Source organism: Cetorhinus maximus, chromosome 12 (assembly GCF_964194155.1).
Source record: "Cetorhinus maximus chromosome 12, sCetMax3.hap1.1, whole genome shotgun sequence".
NCBI classification, from domain to species: Eukaryota; Metazoa; Chordata; class Chondrichthyes; order Lamniformes; family Cetorhinidae; genus Cetorhinus; species Cetorhinus maximus.
Genome location: NC_135890.1, coordinates 26985244 through 27011054, shown reverse-complemented (window position 1 = coordinate 27011054; position 25811 = coordinate 26985244). Strand labels below are relative to the sequence as shown.

At 37.7% G+C, this 25811-nt stretch overlaps 1 protein-coding gene across 6 annotated transcripts in view; it reads right to left on the bottom strand.

Moving 5' to 3' along the window:
* Nucleotides 1-25811, bottom strand: part of LOC144687324 (tyrosine-protein phosphatase non-receptor type 12-like) — a 113503-nt gene that overhangs the window by 29375 nt on the left and 58317 nt on the right. For all 6 annotated transcript variants that reach the window (XM_078553276.1, XM_078553275.1, XM_078553274.1 and 3 more), the window contains 6 exons: nucleotides 22694-22753; nucleotides 20632-20774; nucleotides 18021-18087; nucleotides 16418-16495; nucleotides 14643-14732; nucleotides 11789-11874 (listed from right to left, as the gene is read on the bottom strand). In XM_078553276.1, coding sequence (XP_078409402.1) covers nucleotides 11789-11874; nucleotides 14643-14732; nucleotides 16418-16495; nucleotides 18021-18087; nucleotides 20632-20774; nucleotides 22694-22753 — 524 coding nt within the window. The remainder of the gene's footprint in view (nucleotides 1-11788; nucleotides 11875-14642; nucleotides 14733-16417; nucleotides 16496-18020; nucleotides 18088-20631; nucleotides 20775-22693; nucleotides 22754-25811) is intronic.

The following is a 25811-nucleotide window of genomic DNA, read 5'->3' as shown; positions in this document are numbered from 1 at the left end:
AGGCAGGAGAAAAAAAAGGAAAAGGATTAGATAGTAGCACTACTCAAAAGGATAATTAATTCTACCTGTGAAGGCAAAGACTCTAGACACACAATACAAAGAAAGAACCAAATATGAGATACTATAAACAGAATTGAGGATACTTACTAGGTGGCAGACAAAATATTTGTATTAAAATTTAAACCAATCTACAAGATGCTGTAACTAGAATATCATAGCATCATTGCCTTGTACATACAAAATACTGCAAATTAAAGCACTGTAATCAATATCAATCCATCCTGACTATTGCTTTTCTCTCCGCAACTCAGAACTTAAGAATTAAATTAGCACTCAAACAGCGATCGAGCTCTTGTACACTTGGTCTGGATTTAAACTGAATTTTGTAAAAAAAAATCATCTTACTCTGACAATTATCAAATTTCTTAATATGGCAGTGCTTTGCATTCATTATCCTTAAAGAAGTCATACTGCTTTGCTGTCACACTTTGCAACTGCTCAAGAACCTGGTTGTAATTTTATTATATTGCAGATAAGATTTTTAAAGTTATCAAACCCACTGCACTATTTTCCAAAACTGTATTCAAAATGTTAAAATAAAAGTTCATTTCCAGGGTGCTATGACAAGATTAACACAATAAGAAAGCCCCTCGCTACACTGAATGCCCACATATGCCACAGAAGGTGGAAAGTTTGTGTTCAATTCTCACCATTTCTGAGCAAAGAAACAGGAAGCAACACACAATACAATAACAAGTACTCAACCAAAGTGACTAAACAGAAAACACCTTCAAAGTTCATCTGTAAAAAGCATAAAGTTAAGTGTAAAGATGGTGACAAAAGTGAAACTTTGAAACTTTTTGTCTAATATCTAGCACAGTATTGATCTCTAACTGGGAAAAGCTTCAAGCACTGATGCTACACTGCCTGAGCTCACCAACCCCTGGAAACCGGCACTCCTGCAGCATCTCTCACTCAGCTGGAGGGATGGGGCAGTGCAAAGACAGTGAAACTGTACAAGAACAAAGGAGACCACAGCAATTGCAACAACATCAGCACACAATTATTGCTAAGTCACTGACACCTATGCTGGCTCAGCCATGTTCACTGGATGGATGATGGTCGTATGATGAACCTCCTTGGTGTCCATATCTATGATAGACGAACATCTGGAAGCGAGATATGTACACGGCGGACATTGACAATGACAACTGGAGACAGTCATTGGCAACCATGAGCTTTGGATGCTGACTGTTTGGAAAGACACTGAAAGAGACCAGCATAAATGAAAAGCTCAGCTGGCCAAGAGGGCCCACAGAAAACAAGAGGCCAGCAAATTGTGCATCTTCTCAGCCCACTGTCTTCCTCTGCAGCAAATACGGCAGAGACTGCGTGCCAGAGAGGGGCTCCTGAGCCATACCAAATGATGCTTAAGAGTCGACCACTATGGTGCAAATCGTCGTCACATGAGACAGAAGGTTGCCCCAAACAAATTGGCCTCCTAACTCTAAAACATGGTACATAAATGTTGAAATGCAAGTTTGCTCACAAATTCATGTGCCAACTCAAATTTTTTTGTTTACTGGAAACTCATGTCTAAGCACGGTGTAAACCATCCAATTCAAATATCTTTTGCAAGTTTGATTAACAGTTTAAAAACATTTAAAGTACTTTGTTCTGGTTACGTTTTTTTAAAAGGTATGCTTTACCAATCAGGGAATCTGCCTATTGCCTTCGTAGTCAGACGCATTGGCTTCTATAGACAACAGGAAAAGGAAAAGAAACACTAAGTGATCACTTGGATGATTGTTTACCATATCAGCTTTGAACAATTTATTGCCTAGTATATGAGCAAACTTTAAATGGTTAAAATTGTGTTACAGCGCCTATTTATTTAATTTGTTTTTCCAATATATTCTGATTGCCCAATAAATTTGATTGTCACCTTTTAAAAACAAGGAGAGCATGATAGCCTGTGATAAAATCACAAGAGTAAATGAACTTGTAACTTCTCTGTTCGTTCCCTGCATACACTATGAATTTATCTTGATATCAGTGCAAGTGAAAACACTTCGTGGTTCACTTAGGAGAGTAGTCTGAAATATGGGATCTAAAAATGTTAAGAGTTTTTAAAAATCCCCAAATTAACTGGGGCAAATGATCCTGTGACAAACAATTTTTCCTTCAATGGTGGGAACAGCAATGCTATCCAAGTAATGAATCTATTCAGCTCAAGGACGTGCATGGAGGTAAATGCCTTGTGCAAACAAGATTAGAGGCAAAACAATTTTAATTTAATGAAGCCACACCTGCCTCCCACAGGTATAGGGTAGAATAGGATTTTGAGGAGTTTTTGAATACAGGGAGATAAGTGGCAATGTGAGGGAAATTAACCAGGGATGTTCAAAAGAATAGATGCAAAATAGCTACCTATAGCTACCTTCTTATGGAGTAGGGGCAATAAGTGACCTGATGTTAAAGTGGAAGATGTGTGTGAGGGGATGCCAGTCTGGATGGGACCAGGCGTGATTGTTCAAGAACAATTGTTTTACAATTCTTACCACATTGCTAGTTTTGATGATCTCATATCAAAGACCCCAATCGAATGACGCACCTTTCAGCAGGATACAGCCAGAGGAAGAGATATACATAGGTTTCACAAGCAAAAGCCATGAAATGCAGACAGCAGATGCATTTCGCACAATCAAATGATTTAAATCATTAACTTTTATCCCCTCTGTTACATGTTGTTTTGAGAAGCAAAATAGGTTCAGATATTGGAAGTGGATGCAGGTGACAAGGGGACAAAGGCCCCTTTGTCCAGCAATTAATGCAAAAAGTCCAGTATCATCAGATTTTCCCACCTGACACAGGAAATTTCTTAAATATAGAATCCCATTAAATTCTCTGGATTCTATTCTATACAGGAAAATGGCCACCTCACTAACAGTAACTATCACAATGCTGTTCCTCTTGTGTTACGCCTTATGCATCCAGTTTGGTCTTTCTGGGAGTTTCCCTTACCACTCTATCTCCATGCACAGCACAATTATTATGGAAATACACTAAATTACTTGGATCTTCTTGCTTAACAATTGACAATTTTTTTTAATGCACTGGAAAATCTTTAGTGGTGTTTAAACCCATGCTGAATTTCACCCAAACAAGACTAGGAGCAGAAATTCAGTTTCAATTTAACATCAAAGTTTGCATTAAAATTACCAAGAGGAAATCACCCCAAAAGTGTCTGATGGACACCTGGACTAGATGTTACATATTTCAATGCCAAAGCAGTAAGTGATGCTCTGCTTAATATATCTAACATTTCCATCCATATGGAGCTGTATCAAAGAACTGCAGTACAGCTAACATTATCAGGATATTCATAAACCTAAAAAATGTATTTGGATACCAGAGACTGGTTAACTTTGTATTAGACAGAGAGGGGGATAAAAGGGGAGAGGAAAAAGCTTGAAAAAAGGAGAAAAAGCAAAGAGAAAAGAAGGGAAAAAAGGGAATGAAAAAAGTCAAAGTGTATGTGTCCTTGTAATGGAGATGCATCAAGAGAAAACAACATGGATGATAAATCAAAGACTTGAGATGCTAAGAATCAGATTAATTGATATTCACTGGAGAAAGGACGAATGAGAAAGGGTATCATAGATAATGTGGGTGTAAGTTAACTTGAGACTGAGCACAGGTTGAAAGGGAAAACCAGCAAAGTTAAAATGAGCTGTTATGATGCAGCAGATAATGTGTGCCAGGCGGATCAAATCCACTAGGGAAACTTGATCACGCGGTCAGAACAATTTTGCAATTTGTATTTTATTTCGATAGTCCAGTAGTAATAAGTCCACCAAGTCTCGAGAGGTTTTTTACAAAACTAAATTAAACGTTTATTAACAAAAGAAAATATTTCAAGCACATACCTAGGTCTATGATAACTCCTAAAACCCCTAATTAATTTGGCTTCTACTTACACTCCCGTTAAGGCAACAGTAAACAAAAAAATAGATTTTAAATAGATTCCAGCCAGTTAACACAAAATGGCTTTTCCCAGCTTCAGTTTCTGTAGACAGAATCTTAATGCACAAACACTGGAGGCTTTTCACACTTCTGGTAGATCTTGCAATGCCTTCCTCTCTGTCACATAGCCTCTTCTCCTTTATACATGTTTCTCCCTTTTAATGCAAATTCCACTGTTCCCATATATCTTTGGAACTTTGCTTTTCTCATAATATGAATCTATTCATGGTGCTAATACTGTCAGTAACCTTTGGGAAAAATAAACACACTGCTTGGCCTAGCTTCTCTGGCTAGGTATAACATCCTACCATCTCTCTTTGAAATTCAAACTACCCTGTTTCATCTAAAAATGCAAATTCTCCTCACCTCATATTCTAAAACTTCAGCCATGTTTACGTATTTAGCATTTCAAACCTAGCTTCCTTTTCATGAATCAAAGCCTTCAGATCAGCTGTCTCCAATTCAATTAAATCCCACAACACACAAACTATCCAAACCCCACTATTAACCTACTTTTACAATAAATCACAATAATATTATGAGAATTATTATACTTTTATGACAGAGCAGCAAGGCTAGAGATCAGAAATGTTTCCCAGTACTCAAGCAAATCAAATCTAACAATTCAGCCATCCTCTACTCCTTCTGCAAAAGGGTGAGAAAAGTGTGAATCATGTTTTGTTTTAAAGGAAATAGTACTGTAATGGAAACTAGCCAAGTCAAACAAAAAAGATATGCACAACATAAGCTTAACCCTTCAAAACTGCAATTTTCTAACAGAATCTGGACACTAATGAAATCAAAGTGACATAACCTTGCAAGATCACATAAGAAAATGTAGATGATATCACACTGAGGTCTTACCAGATACTTTTCTCATGCCCATCACAAAAGTTATCTTCCTGAGGCAAACACTATCGCTTCCTATAATCCAAAGTATGACCTAATGTGTAAAGCCACGTGGCCTGAGCAAACAATACAACAGTTCATTGTCTGAATTTATGTATAGGGTTTCCATTAAGTAACCATTTGATGTTCTTGTATCAGAGTGAATTAGCTAATACAAACAAAAACTACAAATGCCTCTGAAACATAACCAGAAAATGCAGGTAATACACAGGTTATCAGTCAACATACAGAGGGGAAAGACAGATTAAAGCTTTTGGCAAAGCGCTGAATCAAAGCTGAAAAGAGATGAACAAATATATTGAAGGAATATAAATATATTAATAGAAATCAAGATAAGGATGAACAGAGAAATAAATACTCAATCAGTTCATGAATGAGAAGCCAGTCAGTTGTGTTTCTTTAAAAAATCTTTTAGGTAATCGGTAACAGACTTTTCACAACAGCTTAGTAATACACTCTTCATTACCAATTATTGTTCTATTGGTATTATAGGGACATTTGCATCTATGGAGTTAGTGCCTTGCCTCCACGCTGTGTAGTTAAAATCACAACTAACAAAGGTATCAAATTTCCAAAATTTACACTTTGTACTCAGATGCAGCCTTGCCTCGAGAAGCCAATTTGCCTATCCAAGAAATTATTCACCTAATGAATTCCAGCTACATAGCCTCTGTTAAAGACCATGGGAAGACTGACCAGAACTAAATGCACTTGCCTTGAATAGATTATGATGTGAACAAATTGCATATTGATGCATGTCAAGTGTTTTATGCAGTTGGAGCGTTAGCAACTAGTTTAGCATCGCAGCAAAAACAATTAGCATCTTAACTGGTTTCTTTCTGATATGCTTCAGTGAAAGCCGCAGAAACAATCAATCTTCCGCCATATACTGGTACTAATCATTTTAAAGATGATATCTTAAATTACCTGTATTTCTTTTTCAATTAAGCTACATGATGCACAACATAGAAATGACTGTTAAATTATGGACAAAACACTTGCCCCACCCCGAGACTATTCTAAACACACTCTTTTTAAGTCAAACATGGACTTATCTTTCCTGAAAGAGAGGTTAATGAAATTTGGTTAAAATATAGTAATTTAAATTTATCAAGGTAACTAAACAAAAAGAAAATGAAAGTCACCTCCTCTTCTCCCCGCTTAATATTTCTAAGGGTTTATCAAAACCACAATGACCAAGCTGAAATTGTATATTAATGCAATTTCCATATCTTGTAAAAAGAACGGAAATAGCTACATAAAACATTTGAATAAAAAATAGATACACTAAAAGAGGCCCAATTGTACAGAACATGACTAATGACAACTGAGTTATTTGAGGAATGAACAAAGTCAAGGACATTTTAACAGCAGTTACTTGGAAGCTGTTTACCTTGTTCATGTAAATTTTTCATCAAGGGAAAAATGAACTGTAGAACCATAGTAAACCAAATATTATCAAGTCTTTTTTACAAAAAAAATTGGAGAAGTTGATTTTATCCTCTGTTTTTATAGTTTACTTATTAAAACAAATAATATTATACTGGATATACTCATGTAAAATTCAAGCTTTTCAGGCCAAATTTATAGACAAAAAGGGGTCAACTTATACACGAACAATATTTGAGGGGCTAATATAGTTTCGCAACAGGGCTACTCCCAGAGACCCTCTCCCACTCGCCACTTCCCTGCCCAACTCTCCCATTTGCAACTTCTTTTGCTCACTTCCTCCCTCTTGACACCCCGCTCCTGATCATTCGCTCAGCTGAAGGGTCTGGACAGGAAAGTGGCGAGCAGGAGAGGGAGGGAGACAGGAGAGGCAGCGAGTGGGTAATAAGTAGAAAGAGGTAGTATTTTTTGGCCAAAAGTCAGGGGTCAACTTTTACATGAGATCGACTATTGCTTGAGTATATATGGTAACTTTTAAGAAACATCTTAAAAGAGGATAGAGAGTTGAAGAAGTTTATGGAGGGAATGCCAGAGCTTACGGTCTAGGCAGCTGAAGGCAAAGCTGCCATAGCAGAGCAATTAAAATCAGGGATGCTCAAGAGGCCAGAATCAGAGGAGCACAGAAGGTTTTAAGGTGGGAACAGGTCACAGAAGTAGGGAGAGGTGAGAATGAGAGGGTTTGAAGACAAGGACAGGAATTTAAAAATCAAGGTGGTGTTTAACTGGGGACCGATGTAGGACAACAAGGCGAGGAATGATGGATGAATGGGACTTGAAATGAGTTAAGACACAGGCAGCAAGGTTTTGGACGACCTCAAGTTTGGCGGGTGGAAGATTGGAGGCCAGCTATATTGGAATAGTCAAGTTCAGAGGTAGTAAAAGCATGAATAAGGGTTTCAGCAATAGATGAGCTGAGGCAAGAGCACAGTCGAGCGATGTTACAGAGGTGGAAGTAGGTCATCTTAGTGATAGTTTGATTACATGGTTGAAAGCTCATATCAGGGTCAAACGTGACACTAAGGTTGCAAACAGTGTGGTTCAGCCTCTAACAGTTTCCAAGGAGAGGAATAGTGTCGGTGAGTAGGGAATAGAGTTTGAGGCGGAGGCTGAAGACAAAGGTTTCAATCTTCCAAATTATTTGGGGGCTGTAGAAGACAGACAGAACTGCATCCTTCCCCTGCAACTGCAGTAGAAGGATTAACTCTCTTCATAACCCAGTTGCTCAAGGCAGCATGGTTAAGTTGTATAGAGGAGAATATGTCAGGTTTGATTCCCAGTCTTTTTGTCCCTGATTCATAGCAATAGATAACAAGTAGAAACCAGCCAGGACTGTAACCTGATCATGATACCATGATCTCTGGTAGAAAATACTAATGGGTGGATCTCAGGTTAAAACAGAATCAAAATCAGACTCGTCTGTGATCCTCATCTACCTCTCGCTCTTGACCAACTGTTTGAATAATTTGCTGATCTGAGTGGCTTGCAACCTGGTGAGGTACCAAAAGGAGACTTTGGGAACATTCCCCAGCAAGGGTTAGTGCTTCAAGAGAAAAATAGATAAAAATGAAGTTCAATGTATTAAATGCCTTTAATAGCGAGGCTAGATCGACACTGTTGAAGTCAGTAGCTCCGCAGCATTCAGATGGGACATAATGCCATCAGTTGTTTTATTGATTGTAGTGTTTTGTTTTATTCATTCATGGGATATGTATCGCTGGCTAGGCAAGCATTTATTGTCTATCTCTAATTGCCTGAGGTGGTGGTGGAGAGCTGCCTTCTTGCACCATTGCAGTTACTGAACGACCAACATAATTTATTCAGTGCGAAGCATTTTGAGATATGCTGAAGGCATGTAATGTGCTATATAAACAGAAGTTAGTTCTTTATGTTTTGCACTCTTAGGCCAGAATTTTTAGCTTGTTGGGCAGGTGTGCGCCTGACCCGAATGAGCATAAAGTGACACGCAATGACATCGGGCAAGCATCCTGACATCGTCGTGTGATATTGCGGTCAGCGGGCACGCGTGGGTGTCGGCAGCGCACCTCCGACAATTAACAGGCTTATTAAGACCGTTAAAGTCCCAATTAAATGTAATTTTTCACTGCCCGTCCAACCTTACGGTTGACGGATAGGCAAAAAGGCCAAGTGGCCTTGCACTTCTCAGGCAGGATGAGGTTTCCAACAGCAATTAAAAATAAAATAAAAATTTTAACGTTTCATTAATAACATGTCCCTGCTCATGTGACAGTCACATGAGAGGACATGTATTTTTAATATTATTTATTTTTGATTTTTTACAATCTTCATGGTTTCAATGGTTTTATAAACCTCTATGCAATGCTTCGGAAGGGAGTCCAACCTGAACATTTTTGAATGTATAAGATCAAAGTCATGGAATGTGAGATCTTTTTTAAAAATATGCAACTGTTATAAGCAAAGTGAAAAAAGAGCTCTGCCAACAGTTATTTAATTCATAAGTATTAAACAGCAACTAATTTTAAATTGTGAGGGGGAGATGCTTTAGAAAAGATTTCTCAAGGCAGTACTGGTGTAGTTAAAATTTAAGTTCTCACTGGTCTGTGATGTGAATTCCAGTAGTTTCCTGCATCCTGTTCAATTTCATCACAGTCTTTTACTTGCTGTTTTTCCATTCAGTCATCAAATCTGATGCAGGACGTTTCGTGAATGCACTGGTACCATGTGCTCATTAATGCTGTGCCCAACAGGCTTCAATATACTAATCATTATTAGCAGAATTGTGAAGAACTGTGTTACCCCTCAATAATGTATTCTTTAAATTAATTGCATAGGTAAGAATACAAATGAACAAAAAAAAAATCAAATTTATGAATACTGGGATTGATTTGAAACCTTTTCTCAACATATTCTCTCTGGTCACAAGGCAAATAAATCCATTATTACATCTTTAAGTTTTTGGCTATTGGGAAACATGATTGTTCCTTCTCTGATGTTTGAGCAAGCACATAGTGTTCTCCAAAGTGTGGCATGTAGCTCAATGTTGTTACTTAGAGTATTTCCAACATTTTCTATTTTTATTTCAATTTTACACTGTCTGGAGCAAGTTTTTTTTAATGAAATTCTCTTAACATAAAATAAAACGGAAAATGCTGGAAATACTCAGCAGGTCTGGCAACAGTGGAGAGAGAAAGAGAGTTAACATTGTAGGTCAATGACTTTTCATCAGAACTGAAAAAAGTTAAAAATGTGACAAATTTAAAGCAAGTATGGATGCAGGGAAAGGCAGGAGGGGAGTAAAGAAAAAAAGGAATGGTCTGTGACGGGGTTGAAGGCAGGAGAGATTAAATAACAAAAAAGGAAGATCATGGAATAAGTAAAAAAACATAAGATGTGGAAATGGGAAAGTAGAATCATTACAACAGCTTCCTTCCAAAACTAAAATAAACAAAATGGGCGCAGAGGTTACGATCTGACCTCTCAACATGATATCCCCTACAGTTTTATTTATAGCTATGAAACCTAGTATTGGAGCTATGACTACCAAGGGGTTAATGGATCTACATGTGGGTATTTCCTGTGATCAATAAAGCTGGAATCTTGTCAAGGTCAAAAACATGGAGTCAAAATCTTTTTCACACCGTTTCTGCAAGGTCATATCAAGTATGTCTCAAAACACTATCTCTGGCTCCTTGTCCTTATCCACATGCTGCATCTTTTAGCTGATATTAACAGTTGAATGAATAAAGAATTTTTCAGCTCAATGTCAACAAGCCTGACACCATTCTGCTCAGCTCCCATCTGAAACCGTGAACCATAGTATCGAATCCTACCACATCCCTGCACCCAAAGGGCCTGCTCAGCTCTGAGCAAAGGTTCAGACCCTGCATCCTTGCCATTATTAAAACTGCCCTGTTTTACCTTTGCCTGCTTGCACCTCAAACTCATCGCAATTGCCAATTAAATGTCCATCCACCCCTTTACCACTTCCAGGTTTGATTAATACAACGCTCTTTTTTTTGTAAATTCATTCACAGGATGTTTGTGTCACTGGCTAGGCCAGCATTTATTGCCCATCCCTAATTGCCCTCAAGAAGGTGCTGATGAGCTGCCTTCTTGAACCACCGCAGTCCATGTGGTGTAGGTACACCCACAGTACTGTTAGGAAGGAAGTTCCAGGACTTTGATCCAGCGACAGTGAAGGAACAGCGATATATTTCCAAGTCAGGATGGCGAGTGGCTTGGAGGGGAACTTCCAGGTGGTGATGTTCCCATGTGTCTGATGCTCTCGTCCTTCTAGATGGTAGCTGTCGTGGATTTGGAAGGTGCTGTCCAAGAAGCTTTAGCGAGTTCCTGCAGTGCATCTTGTAGATGGTACACACTGCTGCCACTGTGCATCAGAGGTGGAGGGAGTGAATGTTTGTGGATGGGGTGCCAATCAAGCGGGCTGCTTTGTCCCGGATGGTGTCCAGCTTCTTGAATGTTGTTGGAGCTGCACTCATCCAGGCAAGTGGAGAGTATTCCATCACACTCCTGACTTGTGCCTCATAGAAGGCGGGCAGGCTTGGGGAGTCAGGAGGTAAGTTACTTGCTGCAGGATTCCTAGCGTCTGACCTGCTCTTGTAGCCAAAGTATTTATATGGCTAGTCCAGTTTAGTTTCTGGTCTATGGTAATTCCCAGGATGTTGATCTTCCTTGCAGCTTTCCAAGTTCTACCCTTCATAAATGGCAACTCTTCCAAAACTCTGTCATTCATATCATATCCCTCACTACTTCCCATTCACCTATTATGAACTTCACAAATCTGTACCAACTTCCTATCTATCTAGGCATCGATTTTTAAAAATACTTGTCTTATTTTACAAATTCCTCCATGGCCTTGCTCTTTTCCACCTTTGCAATTATAGTTAGTCTTACTTTCCTGTATATGCCTTCTGTTTTCTGACTCTGGCCACTGTTGCACTTCTCTCCATTTCTCAAGTCCAATCATTTTTATCTTTGTTAAGTACTTTGAGATGTTATCAAATTAAAAGATACTAAGTGCAACTTCACTTTTTAAAAAAAATCAAAATAATTGCATGCAGCAGATTTGCATGTGCTCAAGACACAACTCCACATTTATGGCAAACTGGAACAGAGACACTGCTCTACACAGTTTCAATTCAAAATAGTCCATACAGAATATTAGCAATGCTTCGTATATCACATCGCGTGCCTCTGAGAATGTCACTCCACAGCTCATCAGCTAAAATCAGGCCCAAATGCAGTGGCATAAATGCAAGTTAACATCCCATGGAGCTTAACTATAGGAATTTCGCATCTTATTTATTGATACAATTTCTTCAGGACTTCCAACAGTCTCAATCACCAGCATTAAAGTTATATCTGGCTCTGAACAGTTACGTTATCCAAGTTGAAAATAAGTTACCTTCGTACTCGTGGTGGCTTTGGTGGCGGTGAATCAGATTTGTCAGGAAGAGAAGAAATGGTTGTATTTTCAGAACTAATGTCATCCTGTTATAAGAGTATAAGAGACAAAAGCAGTTTAAATGGCAATGATCATAAAAGACAACTTTTCATGACAAATACAGCTAGATAAAAAGGCACAACAAAATATGGTTCTAATCGTCTTTCTTACATATTTTCTTCTGTCTTAAAAGCAGAGATAAATGAGATAAGGAATAAAGGCACCCAGGGTCAGGAGGCAGGTAGAGTAGTACTTTCTGTGCAAAGTGTGTACCCATCTATAAATATAGGTCCTTATTTATCCACGTCTGAAGTGTTAATTGCCCAATCTTGTACAGCATTAAATCAAATTTTCCAAGCTTAGAGAAACATAACGGCTAAAAGAGCTGCTCCGAAATCCAGGGAAACTTGAATTTCAGCAGTTAATATCACTGAAATCTACAAAAAAAGTTATCCACTTAGCTAGCAAGTGGAGAGGAGCAGGGTTGGAGTTTCTTTTATATTATTTACTTTGTATGTGAATATATATATGGTACTTGTTGACAAATTGCTTGACTGGCCTCTCTAAACTGAATTATGTCTCTTACCTGTTTAATCAAAAACCTTGAAAATAGTTAATAGAGAGGAACGAACAAATGGGCACTTAAGAACCAAATACAGGATATGGCATGTATAACAACAAAAATCAGGCTCCAAGTTGTATTGGCTACATTTAGTGTCTCTTATTTTTCCATCAATTTAAAAATGTTTGATCAGGGAGTTATTTTTTTAATTCTAGGCACAGGCTGATTTCTTTCAACAGTGATTGGCAATTAAATCCTGGAAACTGGATTGGTGGAGCTAAATGGACAAGTATATGGAGTTTACAGTTAAAGAGTTAGAAATTAACAAGGTATCCTAGGTTAATGACCACTGATATCAATTCAGTTTCCTCACATGGTTGGTTGGGCTCAGCAATTTCTGCCATACCATTTCCCACAATTATGCAATCAGAACACACCCAAAAACTACTTTAAAATACTTACCAAAATAAAATATATTTATCATTCACACTTTTTATAAAATGTTTCTTAAATTTCACAGTCTAAACTATATAGAACAAAACAAAGAACAAAGAAAAGTACAGCACAGGAACAGGCCTTTCGGCCCTCCAAGCCTGCGCCGATCATATTGCCCGTCAACTAAAACATTTTGCACTTCTGGGGTCCGTATCCCTCTATTCCCATCCTATTCACGTATGTAAGCTGCCTCTTAAACACCACTATCGTACCTGCTTCCACCACCTCCTCTGGCAGCGCATTCCAGACACTCACTACCCTCTGCGTAAAAAACTTGCCCCGCACATCTCCTCTATAATTTTCTCCTCTCACCTTAAATCTATGTCCCCTAGTAATTGATTCTTCCACCCTGGGAAAAAGCTTCTATCTACTCTGTCCATGCCACTCATAATTTTGTAAACTTCTATCAAGTCGCCCTTCAATCTCCGTCGCGCTAGTGAGAACAATCCGAGTTTCTCCAACCTCTCCTCATAGCTAATAACCTCCAGACCAGGCAGCATTCTGGTAAACCTCCTCTGCACCCTCTCCAACGCCTCCATATCCTTCTGGTAATGTGGCGACCAGAATTGCACACAATATTCCAAGTGTGGCCTAACCAAGGTTCTATACAGCTGCAGCATGACTTCCCAGCTTTTATACTCAATACCCCTGCCAATGAAGGCAAGCATGCCATATGCCTTCCTGACTACCTTATCCACCTGCGTTGCCACAAACATAAAGTGAGTACCTATTGTGAAATCCATACTTTGTTACACAGCTGCTTATTGAGATATACTAAGTACACAAAAATGTTATACATTTAATCGTTAAAATTTTAAAAATTTAAAAAGACTGCTCAAAGATGTATACTTTTGTGCCAAGGATTATACTGTACAAAATACTGTACATTTTTTTGATCAACTTATGCTATAACCAGCTTTTTTTTTTAAAACATTAGAACATTGCTATTTGGATCACCATGAACATTAAAGCATTCTGCTAATCACAATATGCTGAACCCTTTTCTCTATCCCCCAACTCACTTCACTTATTGCAATGCATAGCTATAGATGTGGGGTTTAACAAGACCTGAGCAACACCACATTGTTCCTCAAGAACAGATCTGTTTCTGAACTACTTTGCACCAATGTGAAAGCAATAGGCTAGCAATATTGTATTTAAATCAGCAATATGCAACTGCAAAAATATTACAAAATTGTGATCCTACTAGCTTGATTAAATAACATTGCTTCAAAAAAAAACACATAGGAGAAACAGCTGCTGAGTATTATTAAAAAGGGCTGAATTTCCTGCCACTGAATTACTTTTCCCAGATGTTCAATTACTCTCAGTTCTTTAAAAAAAAAGAGTATTATGTCAAAGTCACAGGTACTGTAAGTGACCACATTTCACTGCACAAGAGGAAACAGACTTTCCGGAATAAAAGCAACCAGCCATCTGCATGTAAATATATATTTTTTTTAATTTTAGGAATCTACCCATTTTGCCAGTTCTACTTTAAAAATGCGAAACCTCAATGTTTTGCTTCAACTTGTGAAACACTTAACAATTGCAAGTTACTGGTATAAAAGTTAAGTAACTTGATAAACAAATAAGCTGGTGTGCTTTAACATCAACATTCTTAATAGTACTAAACCAGTAGTTAACTGTGGCCATTTTCCACCCACAAAAATAAGTAAAATGTATCACATACTGCAAGGAATGAAAGTAAAACATTCACCACAGTGAGAAGTAAAAGATGTAAAAACTATTACTTACTGTGTCAGAAAGACTTTCAGTGCGTTGATTCCTTTGTAGTTCCTTTTCAAATATCTGAGCTATTGCACGGTGAACAAGCTCATATTGCTCCTGAGAAACAAGAGACACATGGCTTGGTATTTGCACTAAAAAAATGCTATAAAAATTAGAGGTAGCAGAATGGTTTGACCGCTATGTTTCTGTAAAATTTCCTTGAATATGGTTTTATTATATACATATACATAGTTAAATTTACATGTTACTGCTGTCTTAAATTTATATTTCAACCACACCTATATGATTAAAGTCTAATGATTAGCTCCTTAAGCAATATGCCATGGATGCTGGAAATCTGAAATCAAACCAGGAAATTGCTGGAAATATGCAGGCCAATGAAACAATAACTTTCTCTCCTCACAGATGCTGCCTGACCTGCTGTATATTCCTGGCTTTTTCCATTTCTATACTTAGTTCCTTACCATTTTAGAATATTATACAACATTTTTTTCTATAGCATTAAAGCGGTTTATCTTTTACATTTATAATCTATTTTTAAATGCATTCTCAAATGTATAGAGCCATCACCAGAAAAATTACCGATAGTTAAGAAAGTCATGAGGAATGCCATTGGCAATTAACTTATATAAGCATTCTTTGCTAAAATCTAGTCTCATCTGCATCATAAAAATTGTCAAATAGAAAAAATAAAAAACAGACCTGCATTTATATAACATCTTTCTTCATTTCAGGTTATCCTAAATCAATTCATATTGAATAAGTACATTTAAAATGTAGTCTACAGTTGTAATATAGAAAATAGGGCAGCCAATCTGATCCCAAAATATATGATAGATGATCCCAAAAACAGCACTATGATCAGGATGAGATCATCTATTTCAGGCGATGAGTAATTCCTGGCCAGGAAATAAAGAGCTCCTTTCTTGCTCTAGTTCCAAATATTGTCACCTAATTTTTCTTTTTAATGTCCACCTGAAGGAATAGAAGGGGCCTCATCTAAAAGGCACCGCAGACAGTGCTGAACTCCCTTGGTTCTGCAGTAGAGTATCAGCCTAGATTTTGTGCTCGAGCTTCGAGATGGGACTTGAACCCTCGATGGCAAAAGTGCAAAAGAGTTATGGTATACCACCTCCAGATGCAGGCATTTCCTTTCATTGAATGAAGAAACTTCCACAGTTTTCTTTACAACAAATAAACACCAAGGTCAGGCTACTTCTTCAAAATCAACAACCTTTTCACATTGCTGAATTCAACACAGTTTATCTACTAAAAGAGGGTATTAACTTTCATTCAACTCAGTAGAAGCCAACGAGCCACTAGAAATGTCAAAAGCAGATTTAGGGTCTGCATAAAGGACAAGTGCTCCAAATTAATAACAGTTATGAAAGAGTAAAATGAATTTTATTCCTATCCATGAAAAGATATGCCACTGGACAAAGATCTAATTGCTCAAAAATTCAACATTTTGTTGTTTTGACGACTTCCATATTTATTTGCACAGATGTCACACAATTGGTTACTAGATTCATTCAAAATTATTACAGTGAAACATTCTATTTAATGTCAAGATGTTACATGCTGAGCATGATCTTCGGAGGTTAGAGCAACTGATAACTTATTCAATTGCAATAATGAAATTGTTTAGAGAATTTGGCACCAAGGAAAGCTCATACTTTCAATGACATTCATTGCATTTAACCAGCATCTCTAACACAGAAGAACATCCCAAGGTGCTACAGAGAAAAATGAATAAAAATAAGCATCACATGCAAACATACCTTTGTTTGAACTGCAGAGTGCCTTTGTGTTCTCATTTCTTGAATCAAACTAAACACACTGAATTCTTCAGGAATTTTCTAGCAAAAAAAAAGACACATTTTGGCAAAGTGTGAATTGTAATCCATAAAATTGAATTAAAATCAATTGTTCTGCTTTACATAAGAATGTAGAAGGAGCTGGAGCAGACCATTTGGCCTTTCAAGCCAGGTCCCTCGTTCAATGCTGTTCATGGCTGATCATCTACCTCAACTCCATCTCCCTGCACTGTCCTCATACCCCTTAATTCCCCGAGTACCCCAAAACCTATCATGTGCTGTCCGAAATATACTCAACCACTGTGCATCCACAGCTCTCTAGGGTACAGCATTCCAAAAATTCATAACCCTGTGAAAAATTTTCTCCTCATCTCAGTCCTAAATGGCCAGCCCCGTGTTCTAGATTGTCCAGCCTGGGGAGGCACTTTCTCAATCTGATTGGCTGGCAGCTCTGTAGTCCCAGCAGCACCAGGATTGAGTGGTGGCCACTTTTTGAACTACAGCAGTCCCATAGGAAGAAAACTGCCCAGATTTAAAAGGCAATTCTGGGATTTTGGACAGGCCTGGCTTGCAGCCTCCATGAAGTGGTGGGGATAGGGGTAGGGGACATATTTGGGTCGAGGGCGGGGTGGGTTGTATCTGATAGGCTCGGCGGATCCCCAAAGGAGGTACTCCTCTTCCTGCCTGACAGCATCCAATGCAGCATTTGGGCTCTTGTCTCTGCCTTCCCCGGCGGATGTGGAATGAGGCCCTTAAGTGGCCATTAAAGTGACCATAATATGGGAGATGGGTCAGGGTGGGTGGGGTGGCAGTGGGAAGGCCATCCGCTTTACTTTATGAGCTATTCAGCCTTCAAATGTGTCAGCTGGGGGCAGGGGCAGTAAGGGGGCCATAAAATCCAGCCCCTCAGATATGTTACACTCAGCCCCCTCATCTAAGTCATTAAATAGCTGAGACTCAAGTACTGATCTTTGCAGTACCCTGCAAGTTACAGCTCATCAACCCAAAAATGTTCCGTTCATTCAGACTGTTTTCTCTGTTCATTAGCTAATCCTCAATCCATGCTGATATTAGCCCAATTCCTGAATTCTAATTTTGCGTAATAATCTGTGTAGCGCCTTAGCAAATGCTTTTGAAAATCCAAATACCCATTGGTTCCTCCCTATTAATATTAGTTGCATCCTCAGAAAATGCTAAGGGATTTGTCAAACATGATTTCTTTCATTAATCCATGTTTACTATGCTTAATATAATTTAAGTGCTCTTTCACAGCTCCCTAATAATAGGTCCAAGCATTTTGTCTACAACTAATGTTAGGCTACAGTTCCCGTTTTCTGTTCCTCCTTTTTTAAATAGCAGGGTTATGTTTGCTACCTTTCAATTCAGAGAAAATATTCTGTAATATAAGGAATTCCGAAGATGCTGAAATCACAGCCAACTGGTAAACCGAGTTTAAGAACTTAGCATTTCCAAATATAGGCCAAATATTGCCCGTTTCTCTGCTCATTTGCTTAGACTATGCAGGTTTTCCTTTGAGGAAAAAAAAGTTGAGAAATAGATGACTCACCCCAGCTTTTAGCAAATTCCAGGTATAATCAATTGCACATATGGCTCCAGTTCTTCCACATCCAGCACTGTAAGTATATAATTTCAGGAAATGACTCATTTCAGTCGTCTTCCTTAAATCACAGTCACCACTACCATCATCTCCATTACTAAAACAACAGGAACTCTGACTTCATGTAATGAAATTTCAGTTCTAGCTCTTTGCAAAGAAAATTGCACTTTTACAACTAAAAGCTCATTGGATGGCACAGCAGGTTAAACTCAAAGACCTTGTATCTCATTGATCCTGGGTTCAAATCCAGTGGCAAATTATGGCAGCATAAATGTTTGTCTGCCAGCATGATGCAAGTTAGAACAGTCAACTCAGTTTCTACTTAGTCTAAATACACTCCACAAACATCCTATAATTTGGCATGAGAAAACAATTTTCCTCAAAGAAGCTATAAGAATAGTTAGTGTGGAAAGCAAAGGCATACAAAGAACATTCTCTGTGACTAGAATCAATGCATTTTCCTCCCTCAAACCAAAGACAGCCTTTGACACAAATGCTCTTCTAATGCCTTTTATGTCCAGCTCCATAGGGCTGCCTCATTTAGTTCCACTCTGATCTAATCCAACCATCTCCAATTATAATTTCTCCCTCCGCAAAAAGGTGGTAGCATTTTTTTCTTTGACAGCTGTTTACATACTACCACCTGCCTGATCCTTACATATGTATACACACATGCCTCAAATCATGAACAACTGGCCAAAATCATGAACATGTTGTTTGTTCATCATAACTCCCAATTGTACATCTCAATATACAAAAGAATCTTGCAATGGGTTCTTGAACTGTAGCAGTTACCCTGTCCTGCTTTGAATCTTCACTTACCAGAACCCAACATCAAAATAAACAAGTGAACTTAAGTGCACTGCAGAGAAGTCATTATGTCTGTATGCACAGGCATCCATGATATGCATTTCAAGTTAAACCAAAATACCACTGTACCAGCCACATTTTAATGATTGAGGAATTGACAATGCCATCAGCTCACTATTTTAAAAGAAATCTACACTTGAAGTAACAGGCTATTGACATTGCTCTAGTACATTCATGGAGCTCCGCTTGTTAAGCTTCATAATGACACAAGGAAGCATGCCTTTCCACTTGAGTCACAAACATAACTCAATAAATTCATCCTCGTTTAATTACTGCAGTATGCTTGCTCCCTTCAAGGGGTCTTCCAGTATTTAATTAACATTTAAGTACTATATACATGATATACATATATATTTTTTAAAATTCACAGAAAATGGAGAGCCCATAATACATAATATGGAATCATTTACAGGAGCACTTAGAAAATTTACCAATTTCCCATTTGGTCAGTCCAGCCCTATGAAAATTAAACAAAGAATATGCCCTATTCTTCTTTCAAGAACTCATGGAATGATTGTTCTTGCTTACTCTTCCCCCACATGGCCACCCCACCACCCCCCACAACCAGCTTCCATGGGCATCACTAATTGTCTGGTTGCAGAAGATGCTACAAATATATGTAATGTAACTTCAAAATTACCTCCACTCATTTTAAAGAATACTTTGTCCCCTAATTTCTTCCCCATTTCTCCTGAAAGCATTGAATTTTGCAAGGTATGATTTCACAGGCACCAACAGCTTACAGGTACCTTGTCTAGGTGATCATTCTTCATGTGGGCATCTAGTTAGTGAATGTCAGTAAGCTATCTGATCATGGGCAGTAGCATAGTAAAGGGCAATCATCATTTCCTTTAATGCTCATACATATGCAATTTCCAGCATGAATCGCTGGTGGATTGTTGTCTTTCCCAGCTTGGGAATGCTGAACAACAAATATTTATATCGCACCTTTAAGTAGTAAGACATACCAAGGCGTTTCACAAGAGCATTATAAAACAAAATTTGAAAGGCCAATTTTACCTTCCAAATATTACTCCCATTAATGTTAATCACGCAAATCAGGACTTGAAGGACTTTTGATCTATATGTCATAGTCCTAACTAGCTGTTAGATTTTTAGCTAAGAATTTTAGGACACATGGAAGATTAACTCTCTTTAAAGTGTATACAGAATCCAAATGCTTTAAAAAAAAAAATCTTGGTATCATCAGTATAAGAATTAAATTTGTCTGTAAATCTAGTTTTCCCATAATCACCCAGTGAATTTGTAGAACTCCAGAGGCACTTGTTTTATCCCCCCAAAAATATGCCAATGAACCTCTTCTAGGTTTCAAACGCTTGCCAAAAATCTATATTTAAAATAATTTGACAAATTAGAACAGAATAGGAAAGGTGTTGCATACTATGGTCTAAAAGTAAATTAAACTTAAATTAATCGTACCCAGATTGCAGATGACTATTAGCAAACATAAATTTGTACAATTCTGCTTGTGTTTGTAGAACAAAAATTATTTGACTGACTAACTGTAGAACACAATAAGCAAGTTCATATTACAATTCCTCATATCCTGGCATTTACAGATACACATTTAAACATCAAAATTAGCTCCAATGACAGCTGCAGTCAAGAAATTAGTGCCCCTTTTATCCCTTTCAATTGAGGAGAAAAGCAGAAATATTTTCTTCCATACCTGCAGTGGATACAAATGGGAACATCCTCATGCTCTTGATATTCTCGCATCAGGCTTATCATATCCAGAATAGAATCAAATGAAGATGGAACATCATGATCAGGCCAATTGATGTAATGGAACTGATAGATTCTACGAGATTCCTAGGCATGAAAGAGATACACGAATACTTAATTCTCTCCTACTCGTCAAAAGTTAAATCGCTATTACAACTGGCACACCGAAGATTAACCAATGAAGGATGAACCAATCAATCACACATTTTTGCCCTTCATTAAATTAACATTGTTCTGCTGCGACCAACATGGCTGATAACCTGTGCACTGAAGATAAAGGCCCAAATTTTGCTGGATCAGAACATCTCATGGTGTGCCTCATTAGTTAAGACCTTTTCCCTCACCTTTCACCTCAAAAAGGTTTTTACTCTATAAAAAGTTGGGAACTATGAGCCAATTAATGGCACAATGAAAACAACTGGGCATCTGGGACCTTGGTGAACAATGTGTTGAAAAGTCCATCTCCTTAACCAATGAGATTTAGGAAATGAGAAATAAAGAGGAATGATTTTTTTTTTTTATTCGTTCATGGGTTGTGGGCATCACTGGCTGGGCCAGCATTTATTGAATTTAAGAGTGAACCACATTGCTGTGGGTCTGGAGTCACATGTAGGCCAGACTTGATAAGAATGGCAGATTTCCTTCCCTAAAGGACATTAGTGAACCACGTTTTTATGACAATCGACAATGGTTTCATGGTCATCATTAGACTTTTAATTCCAGATTTTTTATTGAATTCACCATCTGCTGTGGTGGGATTGGAACCTAGGTCCCCACAGCATTACTCTGGGTATCTGGAGTACTACTTCAGTGACAATACCACTACGCCACCACCTCCCCTTGATGGAGAAGAAAATAATGAATGAGAAAGGAAAACTGAGCCTAACAAAAGGTTAGATTGAAAGAGAAAAAAAAGGAAATAAAAGGAAGAAATAACATGCAAACGCAGGAATTTTATGAAATTCACAGGGAGTTTCAGGGCAAGTTGCCGTTTTGATTAGGAAAACAGCGGAGTGGTGTAAACTGTCCAGCCACTTGCAGCAATTCATGATACATCTCTTCCATGACACAAGCTGCTGGATGGATTTACACATTAACAATGGTAAATGCACTGGGTTTTTGGCAGTAATATATGAGCCAAACAATTATGAAAAGATAATGCATCTGATAATAGCCAGGCCAAGTCAATAGTATATTGACAACACGATATTATTTGCTTTCCCATTATTCCACCTAAAATGAACCATGGAAGGTTGGTAAATTCCAAGTCCACAAAATGTAGCCTTGTTAAAGTACTTAAAGATAAGTAATGTCATGGAAAGGATGATATACGAGTTAAAATGTACGCTTTCATCCTTTTGAATTTGCTTTAAAAGCCGTCGGACATATCTAATAAAAGTATTTCATCCCCATAGGAATCTTCTGTGGGCTATGTATCAGCGGTTTCAAAACAGTTTACATTGAGCACAGATCTAAAGCATAAATCGGTCTATAACATAGCATAAATTGGCAATTTCACTCAAACTGATTGGGTGGATAGTTAGCTGACATAACTGGTGTAGAATGGTTTCTTTACTAAAAGATTATAAGAAGCATTAAAAAGCCAACCAGAAACATCTTTATTCTAACTGGTCTGTAAATTTGCAATACTATTCCAGTCTCCATTACCAACATTCTTTAGCTAAAGCACGAGTTATAAAAAAAATTCACCAAGGTAAGCGTAACATGAATTATAATTTCAAGAATTGTGAAGTATGCAACAGCATTGCTGGAGCTAAATGTCATATGGTTTACAGTAAAATGCTACTTCGATTCTCCAATGACTCATCTATTTGAAAACTTCTGGGCGCTTCAGTCATAGTTCAAACAAGAACCCCCAGGTAGGAAATCACTATGATAGATGAAATGCAAATGCATTACTTTTTACCACTGGCCAAATGTAGTAAAATTAAATTATATCAGAAAAGTTAGTCTAGATCTATTGCTTACACTGGACCAACACTCACATTCTGGAATTCCACTAATAGAGTCCTTATAAAATAGTCATTTCTTGCTTGTTCTGCCTCCTGGAAGGGCAAAAGAAAAAAAAAAATCAGTAAGCAGTGACTGTGGAAAGCTTCATGGGAGAGGATCCTACAGCTACAGAAAGTAGCTGGGAAAAAATGGCATGCAATGAAGGGCATAAATGAAAATGTTGAGCCACGATGTTGCTTTCTGTACAAATATATCTATGTGAATTGTAAATGCAAAATGTTATATACAACATTCAGTAGCTTGCAAAGCTCAAAATAACACCTTTCTAAGTTTAGACATGGTTAAGATATTAATTTTCCTGTAAAACAGCAATTTCAAGCACCATTAACCATAAAAACATCACAATGTTTAAGAATAGAAAAGGCTGGCACTCGTGGATAACTTTGCAAATCCAGCAATAACATTCATAAAAGCATTGTCCACATCTCACAGGACTACAGAAAAGGCTCTTTTATTTGAGCTCAGTTGTGTTCCTCCCTCTAGATTCTTTGTTAAAAAAACCATTAAAATACTGTTACGACCAGAATTGCCATTATACAGGCAGACATCAAGGAAATACAATACAATCCTGATGGTCAGTCAGTAAAGAACATACATAGGTCTACAAATTACTATAATAACTCCTAAAACCCCTAATTAATGTGGCTTCCAGTTACACCCCCATTAAGGTAGCAGTAAAAAAATAGATTTAAACAGATCCAGACAAGTCACTACAATACCCCAGACAGTAGAATACAAAGTGGCTTTCCCCAGCTTTGGTTTCTGTGGACAGCAGCTTAATGCACAAACACTGGAGGCTTTTCACACTTCTGATAGATCTACAATGTCTTCCCTGACACATTGCCTCATTTCCCTTTACACATGTTTCTCCCTTTTAATACAAATTCCATTGTTCCCATATGTCTTTGGAACTTTACCTTTCTCATAATATAAATCTATTCATGGTGCTAATATTGTCAGTAACCTGTGAGAAAAATAAACACACTGCTTGGCCAAGCTTCTCTGGCTAGGTGTAACATCCTACCATCTCTTTGAAATTTAAACTATCCTGATTTATCTAAAAATGCAAATTCTCCTCACCTCATATTCTAAAACTTCAGCCATGTTTACGTATTTAGCATTTCAAACCTAGCTTCTTTTGATGAATCAAAGCCTCCAGACCAGCTGTCTCCAATTCAATTAAATCCTACACACACACACACACAAACTATCCAAACCCCACTATTAACCTACTTTTACAATAAATCACAATAATATTGAGAATTATTATACTTTCCTAACATCACCCAATTTTGCCAGTCCACAACTTACCATATTGAATTCTATTTTACAACTACAACTGTAACCACCATACTACATTACAATATTTGTATGAAAGCTTTTGCTTAACTGCCAAGGAACCCTCTGCATTCATCTCTATCTCACTGAACCCAGAAAAACTGTGGTGGCCTGACCTATTTAACCTTCAGTATAAGTAGCACATGGCAATCATTTTGACAGTTCGACTTCTACCGCCTTTCTTTACTGTGATGATTGGTCAGAGACAAAAAATTAAACTAGCTTTATACACAAATGCAGTGCTAAGCACTGAGGTTCACAGGTTCAGGGTGAGCAGTCTACCTCCAGCCAACCAAAAGAATAACTGAGAATCAGCCAATTTCAGCAGACCAAAACCTCACAGGTAACAGGAAGTGGTTCTTTTAAGATGAGCACTAATGGTTTTGCATTAGAAAATATCAAAGCCAACTTGTCTCATCAATACGCAGTAATGTGTATACCTGATTTTCTTCAATGTAACCGCTAGTCACACTTACAAACTGTAGATTCTGCATCAGTCTAGAGGCCATGACATTGCAGCAAGGCAAATGTAAGTGACTACTCATTTATAATGGGTATAAAAATCCAGTGCATGTTTCCTGTACACACTAATCTTACTTCATGTGTTTCCAATTCGCAATGCAAAATGTTCACAACAAAAAAATCCTGCAATTTCCATTTTCTAATAGAAAAACTGCCCACTTTTAATCATCACAGCTTGTTATGAACCTATCAAAACACTTGATACTCTAATAAACAAATGACTGTTTTTTCAAATATTGAAAAATTTAATATCCAAATAATGAAGCAAACCTCTGACATCCATTGTCTATCAAGTCCCACTCACCCATCCCAGCTGACCTATACTAGCTACAGGTTAAATATTTCAACCTTATGTATAAGACTCTTCAGGGTCTTCCCCCACCCATCCCATCATTGGAACTTCCTCCATTCCTACAGCCATTCCCTCAAAGCTCTGTTCTCTTCAATCTGCATTTTTGTGCAACCCAACCCCCACTATAATTAGCCAATCATCAATAGCTATGCCTTCTGCCACACACCCAATGCTCTGAAAATTTCCTCTAATTCCTTCTGCCTTTCTTTCTTCAAGGCCCTCTTTAAAACTCATCTCTTTGACCAAGCTTTTGGTTGCCTCTCCAAATATTACCTTTGTCTCAGTGTCAATTTACTTCTCATTATGTCTATGAAGTGCTTCGGAACATTTTCTATATTAAGGATGCAATATACATGCAAGTTGCAGCTGCTTTAAATAAAATTGATATCAAAAATTATATTTTGCAATAGCGTGATTCTGTGCACACATTGAATTCTCTTTTGTATATTAAAGTTTTCATTTCAAGACCTTAATCTGTCCCAAAAGCCAGGCCTCAAAAGGTTAGATGGAATTTGCATTACTGTGCAGTTTGGAAAATTTCATAGAATGCAATCTCAAACAGAAAGTTGGGTCCCCAGGTCCTGTGAGGGTATGGAATTTATTTGCTTTCAATAATAGATGTTAAAAGCAAGCCAAGATCAAATTCTCAAAGCTTTATGTCAGACAACTCTGATTTGTATTTAAATTGAATAATCAACGTTATTTTCAACGAGCTGCTGAGCCAATACATTTCCAAAAAGCTGCGGGGGAAAAAAAGAAACCCCATTGTTAAGATACTTTAAGGCACTAATTTCTATTCTAAATATATTTTCAGTCAAAAATTGTATAAAAATTTGAAATCTAAAAAAAAAATCAACTTTTGGGTGTTCTATGGAGGA